This window comes from Lagenorhynchus albirostris, chromosome 2 (genome assembly GCF_949774975.1).
Source record: "Lagenorhynchus albirostris chromosome 2, mLagAlb1.1, whole genome shotgun sequence".
Taxonomy (NCBI): Eukaryota; Metazoa; Chordata; class Mammalia; order Artiodactyla; family Delphinidae; genus Lagenorhynchus; species Lagenorhynchus albirostris.
Window position 1 is genome coordinate 86500321 of NC_083096.1, and position 18999 is coordinate 86519319.

General features: G+C 37.7%; 2 protein-coding genes and 1 pseudogene across 11 annotated transcripts in view; 2 read left to right on the forward strand and 1 right to left on the reverse strand.

The window, feature by feature from the left end:
- Positions 1-9145, forward strand: part of PHTF1 (putative homeodomain transcription factor 1) — a 62143-nt gene extending 52998 nt beyond the window's left edge. For 5 of the 6 annotated variants that reach the window (XM_060139308.1, XM_060139309.1, XM_060139310.1 and 2 more), the window contains 4 exons: positions 6048-6203; positions 7173-7268; positions 7957-8082; positions 8609-9145. In XM_060139308.1, the coding sequence (XP_059995291.1) occupies positions 6048-6203; positions 7173-7268; positions 7957-8082; positions 8609-8629 (399 nt within the window). In that variant the 3' untranslated portion in view covers positions 8630-9145. Of the gene's footprint in view, positions 1-3802; positions 3893-6047; positions 6204-7172; positions 7269-7956; positions 8083-8608 lie in introns of those variants that run through there. The other variant, XR_009538835.1, reaches the window with a different exon arrangement.
- LOC132516019 (glycine cleavage system H protein, mitochondrial-like) lies at positions 4208-4733 on the forward strand (annotated as a pseudogene).
- Positions 9146-15780: 6635 nt separating the features above from the next.
- MAGI3 (membrane associated guanylate kinase, WW and PDZ domain containing 3) overlaps positions 15781-18999 on the reverse strand; it is a 269898-nt gene continuing 266679 nt past the window's right edge. For 4 of the 5 annotated variants that reach the window (XM_060139305.1, XM_060139302.1, XM_060139304.1 and 1 more), the window contains one exon: positions 17444-18771. In XM_060139305.1, coding sequence (XP_059995288.1) covers positions 17675-18771 — 1097 coding nt within the window. In that variant the 3' untranslated portion in view covers positions 17444-17674. Of the gene's footprint in view, positions 18772-18999 lie in introns of all 5 variants that reach the window. The other variant, XM_060139306.1, reaches the window with a different exon arrangement.

The window sequence follows — 18999 nt, forward strand, 5'->3', positions numbered from 1 at the left end:
TTTTCTTTTCCATTTGGAGAAGTTCCTTTAGCATCTGTTGTAAAGCTGGTTTGGTAGTGCAGAATTCTCTTAGCTTTTGCCTGTCTGTAAAGCTTTTGATTTCTCTATCAAATATGAACTAGAGCCTTGCTGAGTATAGTATTCTTGGTTGTAGGTTTTTCCCCTTCATCACTTTAAATATATTATGCCACTCCCTTCTGGCCTGCAGAGTTTCTGCTGAAAAATCAACTGATAACCTAATGGGGATTCCCTTGTATGTTATTTGTTGCTTTTCCCTTGTTGTTTTCATATTTTCTCTGTCTTTAATTTTTGTCAGTTTGATGACTATGTGTCTCAGTCTGTTCCTCCTTGAGTTAATCCTATATGGGATTCTCTATGCTTCCTGGACTTGGGTGACTGTTTCCTTTCCCATGTTAGGGAAGTGTTCAGCTATTATCTCTTCAAATATTTTCTTAGGCCCTTTCTCTCCCTCTTCTCCTTCTGGGACCCCTATAATGCAAATGTTGGTGCATTTGACATTGTCCCAGAGGTCTCTTAACCTGTGTTCATTTCTTTTCATTCTTTTTTCTTTATTCTGTTCCACATCAGTGATTTCCACTACTCTGTCTTCCAGTTCACTGATTTGTTCTTTTGCCTCATTTATTCTGCTATTGATTCCTTCTAGTGTATTTTTCATTTCAGTTATTGCATTCTTCAACTCTGTTTGGTTGTTCTTTATATTTTCTAACTCTTTGCTAATAACTTCTTGCTCTGTGCATCCATTCTTTTCCTGAGCTCTTGGATCATCTTTACAATCATTACTTTGAACTCTTTCTCAGGTAGATTACCTATCTCCAGTTTACTTAGTTGTTCTTCTGGAGTTTTATCTTGTTTCTTTGTCTGGAACATATTCCTTTGCTGTCTCATTTTGTTTAAATTTCTATTTGTTTTCTTACGTATGTAGTAGAATAGTTAACGTTTCTTGACCTTGGAGAAGTGGTCCTCTGTAGGGGATGTCCTGTGTGTCCCAACAGTACACTCCCATCTTGTTACCTAAGGGCCAGGGACCATTCCCAGGGTGGGTTCTGACCTGTGTTTTTGGAGTTAGTTCCACAGGCTGTGGGATTGCAGTTTTCTTGCTTCTAGTGTCTTCCCCCTGGTGGGTGAGGCTGGTCTAGAGGCTTGTCCAGGCTTCCTGGTGGGAGGGGCCAGTGCCTGCCCACTGGTGAGTGGAGCTGGGTGCTGGCCCTCTGGTGGGCAGGGCCATGTCAAGGGGCATGTCTGGAGGTGGCTGTGGGCTCAGGAAGTCTTTAGGCAGCCTGTCTGCTGATGGGTGGGGCTGTGTTCCTGCCCTCTTGGTTGTTTGGCCTGAGGCATCCCAGCACTGGAGCCTACAGGCCGTTGGGTGGGGCCAGGCCTTGGTGCCAAGATCCCAAGCGAGATGTCTACCTCCAGCCAGAGTTCACATCAATGAACACTCCTCAGTGTGTCAGCCACCAGCTTTTATGATCCTAGAGAGAGCCACAGCTGCCCCCTGCCTTCCCAGGAGACCCTCCAAGACCAGCAGGGAGGTCTGGCCCAGGCTCCTATGAAGTCACTGCTTTTGCCCTCAGTCCCAGTGCACAACGACCTTGTATATGCCCTCCAAGAGTGAAGTCTCTGTTTTCCCCAGTCCTGTGGAGCTCCTACAATCAAGCCCCACTGGCCTTCAAAGACAAATGCTCTGGGGCTCCTCCTCCCAGTGCCAGACCCCTAGGCTGGGGAACCTGGTGTGGGGCTCAGAGCTCTCATTCCTTGGGGAGAATTTCTGTGATATAATTATTCTCCAGTTTGTGGGTCACCCACCCAGGCTGTATGGGATTTGATTATATTACGAGTGCACCCCTCCTACCATCTCACTGTGGTTTCTTCTTTATGTCTTTGAATGTAGAATATTTTTTTTTGGTAGCTTCCAGTCTTTTTTACTGATGGTTGTTCAGCAGTTAGTTGTGATTTTGATGTGCTTGTGAGAGGAGGTGAGCTCAAGGTCCTTCTACTCCATTATGTTGTCTCCAGTCCTGCTCCTGTTTGCTTGTTTCTTAATCCAGCCTCCCAGTTTTAGTGATTTGGAATGTCTGACTCAGTTAAAACTTAATTACTATAACTACAAATACTATTTGGTTCCTATTTGGTTCATTTGTTAATTTTCCTTTTTCTCTTTTTTTTTGGCCATCTTTTATTAATCAAATATGTTAAAATATTTCATTTAATCCTCTCTGTTAACTTTATATATATATTTACTACTGTTGACCCCAGAGATTACAACATACATCCTTAGCTTATTACAGTCTAATAAAATTATTAATTTACCATGCTAGGACCTTATAACACTTTATGTCATTTACCCATTCACTTTTTTTTTTTTACCTATTCACTTTTGTGTTACACATGTCCTTCATTTTCATTTTACATATATCTTAAACCCATAAAATGTAATTATTATTGCTTTTTGTAGTTAATTATTCATTTATATTTACCTACATATTTACCCTTTCCATTACTTTTCATTAGTTTGTGCATTTCTGTGTTTTTCTCTGGGATTATTTCCTGCCTGCTTGAAGAATCTGCTGGTGATGAATTCTCTCAGTTTTTGTTTGTTTGAAAATGTCTTTTATCACTTTCATGTTTGAAGGATATTTTTAATGGGTAGAGATTTCTAGGTTGCCAGTTACTTTCAGCACTTTTAGGTTGCTATTAGTTGCTACTTTCCTCCCCCCTGCCGCCCCCCACCCCCACCCCTTAGTTGTAAGTAACTTGCTGGGGTGAATACCTGACCCAGACTAAACTAAACATATTCCCTCTTTTGCAAATTAGAAATGAAAACCTGAGGTATCAGTGGTGGACTTTGCAGAAGAAAGGTCAGAAGGGATCACTGGGGCCAGTAGCATTGGAAACAAGTCAGAGTTGGGGGGAGCAGTAAAGGAGGGTCTTGCAAGGCAGTGGAATTAGCTGAGAGGAGTGGAGGGGGGAGCCTGAATGGCCCTAGTGGAAGGGAGATGGGGAGGGCAGCTACCTGCTGACTTCCTGATTTTCAAAGGCCCGCATTTAGTTTCTGTGAGGGGTCTCTATATTTTTCAATAAATCTCATTTTACCTTGGGCTTGCTTTAGTAAACTTCTTTACATTTCAATCAACAAAAAAATTTTGTAAAAAACAAGAACTTTTACCTGAAAACTTGACACATCATAGGCATTTTATAATTGGTGGCTGCGGCTATTGTTATTCAGATCCTAAAGTGGAGTAAAGAGCTGATCCTCAGGATTTTCTAGTCATGCCAGTGGGATGGGCCGCATGTTTTAGGGGGCTCTGTTATTCAAATGCAGATTTACTATTGGGTTGGTCAAAAAGTTTGTTCAGTTTTTTTCCATAAGATGGCTCTAGGAGTGCTTAGTTGTCTAACTTCATTTGAAACAATTTCATTAGATTGTATTGTGACAGCTGTCATGTCAGCCTGCATTTAAAAAAAAAACTTATCAAAACTGGTGAATTTTTGTGCAGCCATGTTGACTATGGAATATTGAAGACGCTTGAAGAAAGAAAGCAACATTTTCAGCATTTATGCTTTATTATTTCAAGAAAGGTAAAACCACAAATGAAATGCAAAAAAGACTTGTGCAGTATATGGAGAAGGTGCTGTGACTGATCGAACGTGTCAAAAGTGGTTTGTGAAGTTTTGTGCTGGAGATTTCTCTCTGGACGTTACTCCGTGGTCGGGTAGACCAGTTGGAGTTGATAGTGTTCAAATCGAGACATTAATTGAGAATAATCAACATTATACCACACAGGAGATAGCCGACATACAATATCCAAGTTGAGCAATGAAAATCATGTGCACCGGCTGGGTTATGTCCATCGCTTTGATGTTTGGGTTTTACGTAAGTAAAGCGAAAAAAATCTTCTTGACTGTATTTCCACATGCGATTCTCTGCTTAAACGTAACGAAAATGTTCCATTTTTAAAACATATTGTGACGGGAGATGAAAAGTGGATAGTGTACAATAATGAGGAATGGAAGAGATCGCGGGGCAAGCGAAATGAACCACCACCAACCACAGCAAAGGCCGGTCTTCATCCAAAGGAGGTGATGTTGTGTATATGGTGGGATTGGAAGGGAGTCCTCTATTATGAGCTCCTTCCAGAAAACCAAATGATTAATTCCAACAAATACTGCTCCCAGCACCCCTGAGAACATGGCGCCACGAGTGGCGTGGAGCGTGCGGGCTGCGGTCTGCAGCCTGTGCCCAACACGCCCTGCCTGCCGCGGCCCTGGGGACTGCGGGCGGGTGCCGTCCGGGTGCTGTGCACTGGACCCACTCTGCTGTCGGATTGTAAATTCAGACAAACATAAATGGGTAACAGCAGAAAACGGTGTTGGAACAGTGGGAATCAGCAATTTTGCACAGGAAGCTTTGGGAGATGTTGTTTACTGTAGTCTGCCTGAAGTTGGGACAAAGTTGAACAAACGAGGAATTTGGTGCTTTGGAAAGGGTGAAAGCTGCTAGTGAACTCTATTCTCCTCTGTCAGAAGTAACTGAAATTAATGAAGCCCTAGCAGAAAATCCAGGACTTGTCAACAGATCTTGTTACGATGATGGTTGGCTGATCAAGATGACACTCAGTAATCCTTCAGAACTAGATGAACTAATGAGTGAAGAAGCACATGAGAAATACATAAAATCTATTGAGGAGTGAAAATGGAACCCCTAAATAAATTAGTTTGAAACAACTTAATCTAGCATAGTTGTCTTAAATTAGTGGTGGATAGATTTTTAAAAAGCAACTTTTAGCAAAAGAAACTACTTGCAACAATGTTGCCTGAAGAAAATACCCCTTAACCTCCTAATGATTTCAGATAAACACATGCATCTTTTTCACAACACCCTGTGATTTTTAGGCTAGTCTCCAGTTATAATACTCAGAATTCCTGAAATTATCTGTGGTAAAACTAGTTATAAAAATGATGCAATTCAAGGATAACATTGTTATCTTAACCTTATATAATATTGTAACTTGCTTACAGCCATCCCTGGATTTGGGTCAAAATACTCAATGAACTTGCCACTGGAAATAAATGGCAGTGGAGAAAAGTTTGTTAGTTGTATAGTGTCCAGTAAAGAACATTACTATCTTAATTTTGCAATATATTGTGTTTGCTGGTGCTATTTTTAAGCAACAGCCTTGCAGGAAAATAAGAAACAGTTTAATAATAAAATATTCAAATTCTTAAAAAAAAAATACTGCTCCCAATTAGGCCAACTGAAAGCAGCACTCAACGAAAAGCATCCAGAATTAGTCAACAGAAAACACATCATCTTCCATCAGGATAACGCAAGACTGCATGTTTCTTTGATGACCAGGCGAAAACTGTTACAGCTTGGCTGGGAAGTTCTGATTCATCCGCCACATTCACCAGACATTGCACCTTTGGATTTCCATTTATTTAGGTCTTTACAAAATTCTCTTAATGGAAAAAATTTTCAATTCCCTGCAAGACTGTAAAAGGCACCTGGAACAGTTCTTTGCTCAAAAAGATAAAAAAGTTTTGGGAAGATGGAATTCTGAAGTTGCCTGAAAAATGGCAGAAGGTAGTGGAACAAAAGGGTGAATACGTTGTTCCATGAAGTTCTTGGTGAAAATGAAAAATGTGTCGTTTACTTTTACTTAAAAACCAAAGGAACTTTTTGGCCAACCCTACTTTGAAAAATGGTCACCATATAATTGTGAGTGGGCACACTTGTGGTTAAAGAGTTTGGAAATATATTTGTCTTACTTTCCTTATTCTATTATGTTTTCTTCCCTTGTTACTTCCAGACCCTTGCTGTCTCTCATGCAAAGAAGAAAATCTAGGAAACTTAGAGAAATACATAATTACTAATTGAATAGATAATACTTTATGAGTATTAAAAGTCTCCTACTTTGACTATTAAAATATTGGTATCTTGTAAATGTTTTTAAAGTTCTAGAGTAAAGGAGTAATTACAGATTTTAAGACAAGTGAAAAACTTAACTTTTTTTTGGTCCTTTTCATAGGTTCTCCGGGGACATAAAACTTTCCTAAATGATGCTTACAATTGGGAGTTTTTGATCTGGGAATCAGCTTTACTACTTTTCTTACTGCGCTTAGCCTCACTGGGGTCTGAAACCAATAAGAAATACAGCAATGTCTCAATATTACTTACTGAACAGGTATTGATTGGTCCTTGACAGTTTGATTCAGTGGTTAGAGATGGTATAATAAGATTTCTGCAGAAGATTCAAGGTTGAGTCTAGACTCTGTCACTTTCTAGCTATATGACCTTACACCCTACAAGTCACTTTGCAACTATATAATTGCTTCCTCTTTATAAAATGAGGATATTATCTTTCCCACCTGCTCCCAGGATTGGGTGCTACTTCATAGTATAAAAATTATTTTTTTTGGTGGTAATGGAGCGTGCTTTTAATCTCATATTCTGTGTCCAGTATTAGATCTTTAGAGTACCTGTCATTTAAGGATGTTTAATAAGCTTCTTGACTTTCTTCTCTATCAGTCAAACGCTGAATACATTCAGTGTTTGGAAAATACTTGCTCTTTAGTATGTGAGTAGATATTACAATTGAGAAATGTTTCTTATAAATACAGAGTAGTATAGAGTTGGTTTTTTTGTTTTTAATTTCATGTTTATCCATAAGTTTTAAATAAAAATACCTAATATCATTAGATTTTTTTTTTTTGGCCTTAGAATTATAGTGGAGAATTCTTACCATAAGGGGAAAAACAAGGGATTAGTAAATTAAAAGCAGCGATCTTTTTCCATTCCATGAATGTTTAATGAGGATGTTAGATTATTTGGGGGATACCAAGATGAATAAGATATAGTTTTTGAACTGAAGGAGTTTACATTTTAATTGCTATAATTAATATAAAAGTTTGCATTGTTTTGATAAATTGCTTCATTGTTATTTTTTCTTCACTAAATAGCTTTTCTTTGCCATATGTGACTGATTAGGGATGGGGGTTTGGGTAGGTGGCATATGTGCTCTGAAGAAATAGCTACTGGAATTTTGAAATTTATTTTACTTGAAAACATTGACCTCAAAATCTGCCATGTTGAATGCAATATATATATCTATCTTTTCCATGACATTTGCCCTAATCTCTATTCCTGCCCTTAGATTAATTTATATCTTAAAATGGAAAAAAAGCCGAATAAGAAAGAACAGCTTACTCTAGTAAACAATGTTTTAAAGCTATCCACCAAGTTGTTGAAAGTAAGTAATACCCTGTGATACATTTTTACTACCATTTAATTAAATCAATGCTGTACTTCTTGGAGAGGACCCTAGTAACAGATAGATGCTGTGTAGATTCAAACTACCAACTTGATAGTTTGGGGTTAATGACTCTATGAGAAAAAGTTTCCCAACTTACTACCCAAGTTCTAGTGATTGCTGATGTCTGTCACATTTTAAAATTACATTAAAAAATAACAAATAGCATATTGCTTGAATCCACCTTTAAAAACTTAGCTAGTGGAAAAGTAGGTGAGAGTCCATTACAGGCATTAATTAATTAATTAATTTTTAATTTTAAAATTATTATTTTTAATTGAAGTATAGTTGATTTACAATGTTTCTGGTGTACTGCAAAGTGATATATATATTCAGATTCTTTTCCATTATAGGTTATTACAAGATATTGAACATAGTTCCCTGTACAATACAGTAGGTCCTTGTTGTTTATTTTATATACAATAGTCTGTATCTGTTAATCCCAAATTCCAAATTTATCCCTCCCCCGCTTCCCCTCATTGCAGGTTTTTTGAAGGTAGCTATTGGACATTAAGGGAAGAGGTTTTAAGCAATCATCCTCTCCCAAGACTGAAAAAAACAGTCGAGAAATCACTGGTGGCTATTAAGAAACCATGTATTTCATCTCAGTTCTTTCATGTTTTTGTAGGAGCTGGACACACCATTTAGACTCTATGGACTGACAATGAATCCCTTGATCTACAATATCACACGAGTAGTTATCCTTTCTGCTGTCTCAGGTGTTATAAGTGATCTTCTAGGATTTAATATAAGAGTAAGTGTGATTATCACTCTGTAGCATCTGCCTTGGTCTTAAAACTTATTGTATATAGTAATCTTTGTTCTTCCCACTGTGTGTGTGTGTGAGAGAGAGAGCGAGACAGGGAGGGTGGAAGGAGGGAGGGAGGGACTGGCATGGAAATAACTCTTGAGGTAGAGAAATAGACATTCAGCTTAGGTTTTTTCATTTTATGCAAGTACAATGGATCGTGCTCTTGAATGGAACACAAAAATCAAGTTTGAATCTCATGTCAATTTAATAGCGTGGGCTGGGTTGGCCTCTGATCTAGGGAAATGTACAGAGGCAGAATGAATGAAAACCAAAAACCCGTGAACTGCAGTATATCTTTTTTGATCCTGGAAATTGTTAACGGTTTTTTCTCTATGATGTTCTATGGTTGCTGTTGTCACAGCTGGTACTTTTTTCTTATGTAAACGGTTCTTGGTTTACATGTAAGTGTACCTATCAACCCCACCTATTTGTCATAAAACTAACTATTTTGGTGATTTTCTTTTCTTAGCTGTGGAAAATTAAGTCATAAGCTGAGTCATGTGCCCGGACTTTCTCCCCTTGCTGGCATCAGTGCTTAACCCATTAAGGAGAGAGATGACTGCAAACCCATGAGACACCCACCTGCTTGTTCACACGGAGAGGTGCCCTCAGCTCTACCTAATCTAACGAATGGTGTTTTCAGAGGAACAGAGCCTTTCCAACTGGGTGTGCATGCTAAACACCTGTATTTTCATGGTTTTCAAATAGTATGAGTAGTCAGAAGACTGAAGACTGTTGTGTTATAGTAAGTTAAGGACAACTTTTTAAGTTAGGAAATTTATTCTGGGCATTTCAGTGCTGTGACAGTTATATTTATTGGAAATAGTCTTTCGGGTAACTATGGCAGATGCCCAAAAGCATGAAGCAAAATCCTTTATTGGAAATATGCAAATTCAGTACTTTTCTATTACAGTCTATAGAATTGGAGATTTCATTTCTCTAGCAAAGAGAGATCAAGTTTAAACTATTTTAGGTTGAGCCTGAATAAAAGAACTTTATTGGAGAATTTCAGTTTCTAGGCTTTTTTGTTGTTGTTGAAAGAAAAAAATAACCTTTTAAACTGTGATTTTCTGTTAAACTATGGAGAAAATTTTACTTAGTTTATAATTTTGAAGTTAATCCTAATAACTGTATAGTTGTTGGTGAAAGAGTCATGCATGTAATATGGCATGTAATCCAGCATGAGAAATTTAAGTCTATGCACACTCATCCGTGTCCACCATAAAACATGTTTTCCATTTAAATCATCTGAGCTATGTTTCCCATCACACTACTAAGTGAAGCGTTCATAGTTTATCTGTTGTGAGACTCAGTGTATTTAACCCTCAGTATAATCTCATGTCCTCGGTGTCTGTACTAAGCCAAGCTATGCCACTGATGATTTGGATTCTCTTATCAGTATCCCCTATTGCACATACATGCGTATACATATGTTAATGAAAACTCTAATAGTCTACATTTAATTCCTGCTCATTAAGTTACCCACTTTGAAGAATCTCTCGAGGCAAATTGAAAGCCCACATTTTAATGACAAAATTTTGTGAATTTTTAAATGGAAATAATTAGGAAACTTAGTTATTACATGTGAAGTATGTACATGCAAAATCAGTATATCATTTACACATATCCTAATATGCAGGAAGATTTTTGAGGTTTAAAGATGAATTTCTTAAGTCCAGGAATTGAGGTCAGACCTTTCTGGATTCATATCCTTGGCTCTGCTACTTATTAGCTTCGTAGTCTAAGGCAAGTTACTTAACATTTTTGCATCTCAATTTCTTTACCTGCTTAATAAGGATAATAACTACCTAATAGTGTTGTTAAGGTTAAATGAGATTATCAGGTAAGGTACTTAACATAGCATGAAGTACATCGCCCTTAATAAATCCACCATAAACATTTGAAATTACTGTTTAAAACCCTTTAAAAATCTTTTGCTGATAGATTCCTAACTGTGAAGATAGAAACCTAGGGGGCAAGATTGCTGAACTAGAAGTGGATTACCAAAAATTTGCAGCCATTCCAAATACTGCGTGAGAGTTACAATTCTTTTTAAAAAGTAAAACCCCATTATAGTGATTTACCTTTGGAAGGAACTGATCTGTAAAGGCACTTCGGTATCTCAGCAGATGGCTCATAGAAATCATGCTTTAACTGTTTTCCGTAAGGGACAATAGCAGCTATCTCAAATCCAGGATTGAACTGCTCAGTGCAGATTTCGGATGAAGAAAGCTTTATCTTTTTCTGTTACAAAAAAAAACCACTGTTCTATTTTTATTTGAATTTTTTACACAGTGAATCTTTAGCGTAAATGCAGCATTCAGAATAGCTTACTCCTGTGAGTTGTTTCGGTTATAGTTTTGATGGTGTAAAATTGGTTTAAATGATTTTTCAGGTGGGTAAAATTAACTGTATGGGTAGTTGCTCATGTCGGAAACTTGGGAATCATTTTTCACTCTTGCCTTTCTCATACCTCACATCCAGTCATCAAGTCTGTGAGTAATTATCTTCTAGATATTTTTCTAATCAGTCCTTTCTTCTCCATCCCCACTTTCACCACCCTCATCTAAGTCAACATCCTTTGTTTTTGAACAAGATTCTGCTTTTCTGCCCCTCTCCCCCATGCCCACCTATTCATCTCAAAAGCTAATGTATCTTTTCTGAAATGCAAGTCTCAGTCTCATCGTTTAGAATCTATTAATGGCTTAGTATTACTTTGAAGGTAAAAATCCAAAATCTTTTTAGCAAGGTGTATAGGCCTACCTTGTTGAGAAAGATTTTTGAATCTTTATGTTTGAAAGATGTTTTTTCTGGGCATAAAATTCTAGTTTTAAAGATGTTGCTGCTCTACTGCCTCCTGGATTGCCTTGCTTCTGACAAGAAGTCTGCTGTCATTGTCATCTTCGTTCTTCTGTATTATTATTTTTTTTTTAACTCTGGCTGCTTTTAAGGTTTTTACCTTTTTCAGTGAATTTGTGCTATTTAGTTATAATGTGCCTTGGTGTAGTTGTCTTCATTATTTGTGTGTGTGCTTGGGATTTGTTGCACTTACTGGGTCTCTGGATTTTTAGTTTGCATCAAATTTGGAAAAATTTTGACTGTTATTTCTTAAAATAAGTTTTCTATACCCCAGTCTCCCACCTCCTGAGACTCCACATGTTAATTAGGCTGCTTGAAGTTGTCCCACACCTTACTGATGTTCTGTACATTGTCCCAGTCTTCTGTTTTTAATTTCTATTAAAGGCAGAAGACTGGCACGACTATTTCTATTGCTGTGCCTCAAGTTCACTAACCTGTTCTTCTGCACTAATTTGCTGTTAATCCTACCCAATGTATTTTGTCTACAGAATTTTGATATTGCTTTTTCAGTTTTTTGTATCCTCATGTCCCTCTGTAACGTGCTGTTTCTTTTCTCTATCTTGTTTTCATAATATTTATAATAGAAATAGTAAATAAGAACATTATAACAGCCATCGTCTGTGTTATTTGGGGGTTTGTTTCTGTTGATTTATTTTTCTCCTCATTTTGGGTCATACTTTCCTGCTTCTTTTCATGCCTAGTAATTTCTTAATGGATGTGAATTTTACATTGTTGGGTGTTGGGTCTTCGTGTGTGTGTGTATTCTTTTAAATATTCTTGAGCTTTGTTTTAGAATGCAGTCAAGATACTTGAAAACAGTTTGATCATTTCAAGGCTTGCTTTTAAGCTTTGTTAGGTGGGCCAGAGCAGCCTTTACTCTGGTGCTACTTTTCTCCACAACTGAAGCAAAATCCTCCTGAGTACTCTACCTGACAACCCTGTTCATGATCAGGTTTTTCCAGTTTAACTGTGGGAACATGAACTCTTCCCAGCTCAGGAATTTTTGGCCTGCTTCTTTTTGGTGGTTCTTTCCCTGTTGAGTATTTCCTGTGCTCATCAATACCTGAAAACTTGAAAGGAAACCTCTGCACATTTTTGGAGCTCTCTCCTCTCTGTGCAGCTGTCTTCTCTCTGGTACTCGGCCTGCCAATTCTAGCTGTCCTGGCCGCCCCAGATTCTTAACTCTCACCTCAACTCAGCAAGGCTGCTTGGTTCAGTTTGGATACCCCCTTCCTACACCACAGCCTAGAAACTGCCTCTAAGTAATCTGGGGCAAACATGGGGCTCACCTCATTGAATTCCACTATCTTTTACTGCCTGTTGTCCAACATCTAACACCCATTTTTTCATATATATTTTTCCTTTTTTGTTTTTAGGTTGTCTGAGGTGGGAGAGTAAATGTTCTTCCCACCTTAGTAAATAGAAAAAAGTTTACTCAATTGCTCAAGCCAAAGGCTTAGGGTTTATTCTTGGTTCCTCTCTTTCCCTCCATATCTAATCTACCAGCCAGTCACGTTGGTTCTGTGCTTCCACCGGTAACAGACTGAGCCTCCTTTGCGCTCAGCTGGATTACTGTGCTGACCCACTGTTCCCTTCCCATTCTTGCCTCTGCAGTCGGTTCTCCACAGCCACGTGAGTGAGCTTAAAAATATGGAGACTCTATCATTCCTACTTAAATCCTTCCTGGCTTTCCCTATGCTGGCCTCCAAGGCCCTTCATTATCATTCCAAATTTCCCTCCTCAGTACCTGACAGCCACACTGGCCTCCCTGTGTTCCTCGTTATACCAAGTTCTTTCTTATCAGACTGTGCCTAGAATATGTTTTCTTCAGTTCTCCCCTGAATGGCTTCTCAGCTGTCAGTTCCTTAGCAGGACCTTCTCTGAGTTAAAGTTGTTGCCCATCTTATCCTTGTTATCAGTTATATATGGTCCTGTTCATTTCCTTCACGGCACTTATCAGAACCTGATTATCTTGTTTATTTTTTGCCTACTTGTTTCTGTCCTTCCCCACTAGAATATAAGTCCCTTAAGGCAGGAATTTTTGTTGTTGTTGTTTTTCACTCCTAGGTCCCCAGAATGCAGAAGAGTACCTGACCCCATAATAGGTACGTAATATAAATGCATAGAATAAATGAATAGACCTCAAGTAATCTACTGTTTCTGTAGTTTTTTTTTTTTCTTCTTCTGTTAGGATGGAAGAGTTGTACTGTCAGTGCTTCATTTATTCCTGTATAATAATTTCTAGGAGATTGGACTTTTGTTTTGATCTCCCAAAAGGAGTGATACCTGCTACTGAGAAATTAAATAAACCAAGATGTAAAACTAGAACTAGATTAGGCCATACATACATTTAATTGAAATAATAATAACCATAGATGGATAAGAAAAATACCTGTTCAGCTACTTTTATAATTTGTATTGGGAAAAATTCTATCTCCTAAAATCGCTATGGAGGTATGACTTCAGACTTCCTAAATATGTACAGACTTCCTAAAAATGTACATTATATGCCTCATGTATAATATAAACACTTTGAAAAGTTGAATAACCAAATACTTGCCTAATTGGGGTATGGTTTTCTTAACTTTCAGAGACAAGTAGAAAAGTTCTAAATACCAGGATGTCCTCCAAAGTGTAAGCTTACGGGTCTGTGTTTTTAATTTTGGTTCATTGTATCTAGAGGTAAGTGAACCTGTGCACTGTAAAAATAACCCTCTTTCAAATTAATGAAATTCATTTTCAAAATTTTTTAGTCTACACACGCCATAATGGGCCAAATGGGTCTTACTCCCAAATATAGTGTATGATTTGGAATTATCAAGAAGTAAATTCATTAAACTTAATCTCATCTATACAGCTGTTGACTAGTTTGGTCATTTAAAGTAATCCTTTGCTCCTTGCAGTTATTGGTGCCCATCTTGAATAATGAAGTTTGAATTTCACAAATGTGAAATAATTCCATTCCTTTCCTGCAGCACACCCTGAGCCTATATGCTGTAGTAAGGTATTACTCAAGGTAACAAATAGTTGTTTATTAAGGACAAAATAAGCCTCTTGATTTGCTATAAAAATTTGCTAATAGTTCTGCTTGACTTTAATGCAAACATTGTAAAATAGACAAATACCCACAGGATTCTTTGGAAAAATATAGGTTCAGGCTAAATTAAAGCACTTGGCTATGTTTTTGTATTTTAATGTGTATGTGAGAAAGGTTCAGAGTTCTTTGGCAGAACTCTACTAAATTCTACTCTCAATAAGCCTTCATACTCGCTTCTTACACTTAAGGCTCTACTTGCATAGAAACTTTGAAAACAGATCCAAGTTAGTGGATATCTTAAACTAATTCAGTCAACTGAAGCAAAGATTATAGAGTTCATGTCATAATTATGGCGTGCGTTAAACCAGTCATTGTCTTGCTGATAAACCTTAATAGCATAAGCAGTAAAGAGCTGCCTAAATAAACAAATCTGTTATTGTTTAAAAAGCACAAGTAGTTCTTAGCACTGGAGCATGCCAGGATGATGTAAGAAGTTGCTCTGATATATTCTTCACGCCAGACTGAATCATCACGTTTCGTGACTGAAGTCTGTTTACACCACTGTTCCTTAGTTCCTGGAGCTCACTCTGGACTAAGCTCGAGCTTAAACACATCTCTGTGGAGGTCGGTAGTTAAGACTGTCACACAGTTTAACTAATTTGAGTAGTCCTTGCTTTCTTAAAACCCAATTCTTTTGGAATGTTGGACACATTAAACAGGAAGCTCTTCATTAGTTCACCTTGAAAAGCATTTGACTTCTTCTACATGAGAATATCTGACTATTAAAAAAGGAAATAACCAAGGTATGCTCAGGTAGAAATAAAAAGCCACATGCTTTTCTGTGTCCAAGACTTCTGAAATAGGAGTTGACTCTGTGCAAAAGCTACTTGGCCCCAAATATTTAACGTACAGGGGTTAGAAGACAATAGTATAGGCTCTTACTCACTAATCTCCCTAGGGAGACAACGTGATAGCATCCCAGAACTTTTTTGCTGTTACGACCAATAAGAAAATACGTCCACTAAAACAGCAACAAAATGACTTTGCTGCCACTCTGCAGGCTTTGCTACAACACACATCTCCATGGTAGGGCTCGGGGTTTGGAGTTTATTTTCAGTGTGAGTTCAGTGATGGCAGGCGGGAATTAATTTCTCTCCTCAAGAGTATTCAGTTAACCATGGTCTTGAGCTAGGTTTTAGGCATTATTCATTCCAAGAATTTCAGTGAAATCAAGTCAAAATACTTCACTCTACAAGTACAACCTAGAGTAAATAAAATGATTTAAAAATAATGTGAAATGCCACAGTCTGATGAAATAGAGTTTGTGACCTTGTGGTAACTGGACTTACACAGCTATGTCCACTAGAAATGTCTGATGACAATTTCCAATAAGACAAGTCCTTTTCTTTCCCTGACAGTGTAAGAAAGGATTTTTGGGGGGTAGCAAATTATTTATGCAAAGCTATTTTCCTTACAGTGAAAGGTATTAAGTAGGTATAATGATATTCAACTCAAACTAATTTTGAGCTTTACATATAGATAAGTATAGCTATACAGGTAAAGTCATCATTGTAAGAGTCTTTCTGATTGTAGGACTTTGAATATTTGTTACTTGTAGGGATAAAAATCTATTTGAGGACTCAGACCATGATGAGAATTAGCTCCACAAATAGAAAAAGCAACATTACATAAACCTGACAGTAAAAGAAATGCAGGCCATGAACTGATTTTTGTTTTTCTTTTTTTTTTTAATATCTATATAAAAAATAACGAGCGATTTACAGGTCTCTTTCTCTAATCAGAACCTCAAGTGTATATATAAAGGTACTGTACAATATATAAACATTTACAACCAGTACATCCATATTTTGCTTAGCATTCCAAGGCCACATTGCTAAGTCAGTACAGAATCAGTACAGTGACAGGTTACTTAGGAAAGAGCTACATCAGACTGACAACAGATGACATCAAAGTTATGTCGCAGTTAACAAAAATTGGATTTTTATCACTAATTGTGGACTATAGGGAAAATAAATCATTTCTGTGATACTAAATTCTTAGCATTTATCAAGCCTTCTAATTCTTCTCTATTCAAGTAGTTACAATAGGTGGGTAAATATAGTTCTGGATGGAAAGGGGATTTCAGAAATCTCACTCTGGGAAGCATGTCTTATCTACAGGGGCTGATTTAGTTGTTATATTAAAGAATTTCACAGTCAGACTCTGAGAGGGAAGGACCTGGACATGATGTGTTTCACAATAACAAGATGAACCCAGGGTGACAGAACAAGTGTGTTCAAATACTCCAGAAAATGGTTTTATTCTGAGAATGTTCCTTTATTTATAGATGCTACTGAATGCTGCTTCCGGGGGCTGAGAAACCCGGATCTATTTTATGGAGCTAAAAACTGTCTCTACCTTCCAACAAACATCTCTAATTAGACTTTAGAAAAGAATTCTGAAAATCTGTACAAGCTAAGCAGATGTTTACGATCCCTTTCTTCTTTGTAAATAGGTTAATGTAGCTAGATATTAAGATCTAGCAAGGACTGTCTACCACCACGTTTGTTCTCACTTGCTTGTGAGTCGGTCTCACACAGGTTCTGCTTCTCAACACTTGAACTTGTACAGCGGCTGCCAGATGAGTTGGTACCTCATCTGGCAACGGACCGTGAAACTGGTTTCATGATTAAGTCCCTCTTCAAATATGTATTATGTATTAATGACTAATGACTTAGTAGTTGGTTCAACCAAAATATCCAGAAAGAGAAATTTGGTAGTTTTTCTTCAGATAGCAATAAGCAATATTTCCACATGCTTCTTTGTGGTTTCATAATAAAATAAATGAACTAAAAGGGTGATCTGAGATGCTGTAACACATTAGAGTTGGATAACACAGCAGGAGGTGAACTCTTAATCAATTGAAGTGCTTTCTCATTTGAACATTCATTTGTAAATCACATCTTTAACAGTTATTTGAAATACCTTATCCGGCCGAATTAAAATAAACAGCCATAAGAAAGTCAGTATTTGACTACATTTTTCTTTCTTTCCAGTAGTGATGTTTGGGAGTTTTATTTTTAAACGGGGACATCATCAGTAAGCTGTTAGGAGAGGCAACTGCCATCTTTAATGATGAGTTAACAATCTCTTCTTCTGCAAGGGCTCAAATATTTCTCTCTGTAAACATGCAACATGCTATTGAGAATATCAACTTCCAAGCCAAACCTAGTTTTTTCATTACTGTGGAAATATCTGCGTGAGAAGGATAAAATAGACATGATACAGTAGATAACTTGGCACAAATATAAAGTGAGTTGTGACCACGTTGTGAATATCAACATGTCATTTGTTCAGACACTCATGAAGACGAGCTGGGCGGCCTGAGCCGGGCGTGTCCGATGAGCCCGTGGGTGCGGCTCCTTCCTGAGCGCAAGGCGGGCAGCCAGCCAGGGGGACAGTGGGTTCTTAGCAATCCTGCAGGCCCTTCATGCAGCCTAGGTAACTTGATGCTCAAATTAAAATGTACTTCTGATGTGTGTTTCAGAATTCCTGAAAAAAATGATTTTGGGGGGGGAGGGGAACACTGCTTTTTAGTAGGAAAAGATTACAACTTGTTTTTTTGTTTTATACTAAAGGTCACAGTCGCTTCTCGGCCACACCAGTAGTGCCTGTGGCTCTACTTGCACTTGGCACCTTCCAAGGCCCTGGAGTTATTGGTGTTTTCTTAGCTGGAGAACCGCTTTCAGGTTTGAACCCTCCGCTCTCTTTGTTTTTGTCAGCTGCCTCTAGTTCTTTTCTTTTGTGATCTTCTATTTTGTTTAAAACCATTCTTTCTTCAGGTTCCTGCTTTGGCTTCTTTTCTGATATTTTGACATTTTCTCCTATTTTATCTTTACTAGAACTTGTTTCTACTAAGGTTGCTTTCTTTCCTTTTTCATTTTCCGATATAGCTCTACTAGTAGTGTTATTTGTCTTTTTGGATGGAAGCGACTTTTCATCCATTCTCTTGCTTTTTTTCTCTGGAGACCTGGTTCTGTTTTTTCCAGGCTGATTCTGATTTGTATCTTTCCTGATAACACCTGATCTTTCTTTCCCATCTGACATCTGCTCAGCATTGTTGCTAGCATAGCCCCCTACTCTTTGGTTCACATTTGACTGGTCTTTGCTTCCTTCAGTTTTTTGCTGCTTCTTTGGGCTTGAAGACTGTCCTCTGCTTTTTCTGCAATGGTCTTGTCCAGAAGCTGCCCTGGTGCTGATCTGACTACTTTTATTCTCTCCTTTCCTGGGGCTGAGTGATCGATCTCTGGGTCTTCTTTTGGGGTCATTTTTTAGAGGGCTGGGAATCTTTTCTAAATGTTCCTCTGAATATCGACTGGCTGACTTTTTGGGACTAGCAGATCTGCCTCTTGGTGTGACACCATTTTCTACTTTCAAGAGATTTTTCTTATCACTGTGCCCATGACTGTTGGGTGGATCCCTTTTATTCACATTTTTATGGAGAAGAGACTGATGTTTTATATCAGACTGATTTTCATTTAAAGTGCTTTTCTTTTCGGGCACAATGTCCTTTAATTCTTCTGCCTTTTCACATATCTGAACTCTCATCAGAGATTCTTCAATTACTGGCACACGAGACTCTTCAAATATGAAAGCAGAATGTGAAGATGGGTGAAATGGTGACTGTTCATCATAAATCACATTGGAAGACGAAGGGTTACTAATATTCCAATCACCTAAAAAAAGTGATTTGAGTAGAACATTATTAAATTTTAGAATTATAAATAGGAACAATTAAGTTTTGAATTTTTTGATAGCCGTTTGAATTTTACTGACTGCTTAAACAGCCTGAGTATCTTATAAATAAAGTTCATGTATGTTTAGATCTCTCTCTATAAAGGCAGACGTATACAGACAGCTATACTTGTACCTGAAGGGTAGGTTGTTTTATATATACAAAATAA